Source organism: Mastomys coucha, unplaced genomic scaffold, assembly GCF_008632895.1.
Source record: "Mastomys coucha isolate ucsf_1 unplaced genomic scaffold, UCSF_Mcou_1 pScaffold21, whole genome shotgun sequence".
Taxonomy (NCBI): Eukaryota; Metazoa; Chordata; class Mammalia; order Rodentia; family Muridae; genus Mastomys; species Mastomys coucha.
In genome coordinates, this window is record NW_022196904.1 from 144,006,742 (window position 1) to 144,010,861 (window position 4,120).

Below are 4,120 nucleotides of genomic sequence, written 5' to 3' on the forward strand. Positions count from 1 at the left end.
TTTTTTGCTAAAGGAAAAGTAGAAGAGAAAATTTCTATTCTGCTGCACCTGTCACTCACTAGCAATGTCATCTTGGATGTACTTAAATATTTCAAGTTCTAGTTTTCATTTGTAAAATAAAAACAGAGTAATGAGTATACCAAATGGCACATCACATGCTCCAAACATAAAACAGTAGCTACATTACTGTAACAGAATCATAATCCAAAAGCAAGCCAGTCTTTTACTTGATTGCTATAGACTAAGTAAGAGGCATTTCCTAAGCATCATTTCAATATTTCACGTCCCCATTTCATGCCAGACTTGCACATAATCAGAAACCCAACCCAACCAGTTAAATATCTATTAAGAAAAAATAAATAAATCATCCATTTTTGTACTATCCCTAAGAAATTACTAGTTTGAGTGCTATAATCATTTTATGGTAATATATATTAAAGCTAAAATCTATTATTCTGTATCTGTGTGTATTGTTACAATAATCTGTTATTCCACTTTTGGGAAATATTTTAACACTCCAAGAATCTAAAAAAGTCTTGTACTTGGGTTCAGGTTTTTCAGTCCTTTATTATTACTATTAAGAATGTTTAAATGGATCCTCCAAAGTCTTCAAGGCAATAATGTTGAGATATAAGTGTTCTGCCCCCACAGATGGATTAGAATTTTTAACAAACTGAACTCAGTTCCTTATTTTCTCCTCATGCTTCCTTCTTGTTCCTCAGCCACTGAGAAGACCCCATTCTAGATGCTGGTGCCACATTCTTAAGACTTGTAATGAACTCAGAATCAAAAGCCAATAAATATGACCTTTAAATTGCTAGTCTCTGGTATTCTATTAAAGCAGTACATGTAGAATAAATACATCCTATGTAATTTTATACTTAGGAACAATTTTCTTTTTATTTTATGTCAGTGTTTACAAATCTCACACAAAGTGACATCTTAGGAGACAAGTAATGGACACTGTATAAAGACTGTCTTGTGTAACAACTTTACTGACCTGCAAATAGCGAGGGTGAGCAAGAACAGTCCCACATCCTTCCATCTCACAACGGACATATTGGATTGGAGGTTTTTTCCTAATGCCAGAATGTCAGAAAAAAGTTAGCATCAGAAGTGGTATTCTATATATAGTATGATAATAGATAAATTTAAAGAAGCCACACCTCCTCTGTTTATGAAAATCAATCCAAATGCCTAGCACCAGACCTAGACATAAAAGAAGCAGAAATGCCTCACCTCCTTTTGGGTAACCGTGGACTTTTGTCATCTTTTCGCCTTCTCCCTCTCCTGTAATTTAAGAAAGACTAAATAATCTAGATGAAAGCTCATATAGATAAAAATGGCTAGAGGCATATTTTAGAGCATGAAATAACAGGTCACAGACACATAGGATAACCAACAATACAAAAATCAAACACATCTGGCCATTAAGCCAGACTTACTCTGAGGTAATTTCATTCCTTTTTTTTTTTTTTGAATTTCACTCTTAAATCATTCTTTATCTTGGAGTAAACTAGGCACTACTATAGAGTATTTGGATAAATTTCAATGTTATTACTTGAAAAGTACTTACAGTAAAAAGTTTATCATGTAAATGCAATTAATTAAAAAGGCAATCAAGAAGATAATAAAGCACTTAATCTTATTTCTGCAACTTCATACTCATACATACAGATATCTGCTTGCCCCACCTTCTAAATGCTAGGATCAAGTGCAAGTGCCCATGCCTGGGGTTATGTGGATGTGTGTGCATGAGTGCATCTGTCTACTAATGGCTTTGAATGGTAGGTTTCCACTTTTAGTAGAAACTGTTTACTTACTTTCTAGGAGGCTCCTCATCTTCCCTAATTTCATTCTCTTCTTCTTTCACTTCTACTTCTACTTCCACTTTAATTTCTTTCTTTTCTTTCTCTTCTTTCACCTTCCCTGATTTTCTCCGTGGCTTTGGGGTTTCCCTGAAAACAGAATAACATTTCAACACAAAACATTTTAATAAAAGCTTCATTAAAGGTAGTCTATAATAGCAGGCTAAAGATTAGGATTTATCATTATCTCATTATTCTGAAGCTGTGATTCTCAGCTTATGAACCACAATTTTAAACCAACTGTATACCCCTGTCCCATAGCAAGGATGTCTGTATGCATATATACATGCATACATATGCGTGTGTGTGCCTTCATGGATAAATATTGCTCTATACTGGCTAGTTTTATGTTAACTTGATGTTATAATTATCTGAAAAGAGCCTCAGTTATGAAAATGTCTCTGTAAGACCTGTAGACAAGCCTGTAGGGGACTTTTTTTTAACTATTGAATCATAGGGGAGAAACTAGCCCATTGTGGATGATACTATACCTAGGCTGGTGGTCCTGGGTTCTCTAAGAGGACAGGCTGAGCAAACTAATCAGTGCCCTTCCACTGCCTATGCATCACTACTCGTCTTGAGGTCATAGCCCTGTTAGAATTAGTATCTTGACTTTCTTCAGTGATGGACAACAGATGTGGAAGAGTAAGCCAAATAAACCCCTTCCTCATCACAGCAATAGTAACCCAAACTAAGATAGGCTGAAAACGTAAAAACCAAGTCTTCTCTATAATTACAAGGAAAAATAAGATACTAAGCAAAACAATTCTAAATATCCCAGAAAATCTTATAGATCAAACGGGGGGCTATATAAGAAAGACGTTATAATTCCATAACATTCATTTAAAATTATTTGTATATTTATTTAATCATGTGACAAAAACAAAACCAACAGTGTATTTCTATGTATTTTTCACCAGCATGTATACAGTAAAATTTCAAACATGCCTTTCAAGGTGGGGCTTGTAAGTCTCATCTCTTGGGTCATCTTTGAATGGTATTTCCTCTTCACTGATTAACATTTCTTCTTCCTCCTCCTCTTCCTCATCACTACTACAAATAAGCAAATAAAAACAATAAATTCTGGTTTCAAGAACTGTCTAATAGGACTGAGTTAGAATTCTTACACATAGCCCAAAACTCACATTACCTAAAATTTCTATCCTCATGATCTGGTTAGATTACAATGTATCTTACTTTACTAAAAGTAATACTTAGAACTCAAAAGACTACACAAATAGGATAGAACATTTTAAGTAAAAATGAAAGATAACTGTTCAATGGCACCAAGACTTAAGAGAATTGACTTTGTAATTCTATATCTGATGTATTATATCACACAATAATTAGCCAACATTAAATTAACAAAGTACCATGAAAGGCTCAGCAAGACACTCTATTTTATATTGGTGCTCAACACACCCACAGAAGTTACTGAAGACATGCTTTTAGAACTAGAAACAAAAAAGTTTTACATTTTAAGGTGCATTCAAGATCAAATGTGGAATAGTAAGTGTGATAACTTAAAACAAGTTAATTTCAGTAATAGTTCAAAAATTCTATTAAATAGAATATGTCCCAATCATTTGGCATAATGAAGTACTCAAAGATATAAGTATGAAATAAACTTTATACCTAATGCCACCGGGAGACTGATGTTCTTCTGGAACATCTAGAAAATTGAAACAAGATTTATTGAGACACTTGCATAGCCAAAGATTTAAGTAAACTTACTGTATGAAGCAGTTTTATAAATGGAAACTACCTATAATGTATCTAGAACAAATTCTACCTACATATTACCTGTGCTCTAAAATTAAGACATTTAGGTAAATGTTCTGCATTATACCTAGGATTAAAAAAACAATTAGGTATCTGAAGTAAGCATAGTATATTTGCACCATACCATAATCAAGTTGATCAGTAATTGGTTCTGTCTTGCAGACAAGTTGCAACGAGCCGGTCTTGGACCTAGAGCTCCGAGTATTCTCAGTGTCTCGAAGGCGAGAAATAGAGGTCCTGCTACTACTGCGCCAGCTCCTACTAGGTCTAGTTGTAGTAATGGAAACTTCCTGAGGGAGGACAGAATCATCTTCTTTCTCTTCCTTGGGATCTAGATGAAAACGTATAATTCTTTTCAAGATTTTAGTTAACCAGTAACCATTCTTAAAAATATAGTAACTCAGCCGGGCAGTGGTGGCACATGTCTTTAATCCCAGCACTTGGGAGGCAGAGGCAGGCGGATTTCTGAG

The 4,120-nt window shown here is 34.5% G+C and overlaps 1 protein-coding gene across 1 annotated transcript in view; it reads right to left on the reverse strand.

Moving 5' to 3' along the window:
- Window positions 1–4,120, reverse strand: part of LOC116103612 (E3 ubiquitin-protein ligase ZFP91-like) — a 33,315-nt gene that overhangs the window by 6,895 nt on the left and 22,300 nt on the right. The window contains 7 exon segments of the mRNA XM_031389814.1: window positions 798–832; window positions 997–1,079; window positions 1,240–1,290; window positions 1,824–1,958; window positions 2,817–2,921; window positions 3,504–3,540; window positions 3,775–3,981. Coding sequence (XP_031245674.1) covers window positions 798–832; window positions 997–1,079; window positions 1,240–1,290; window positions 1,824–1,958; window positions 2,817–2,921; window positions 3,504–3,540; window positions 3,775–3,981 — 653 coding nt within the window.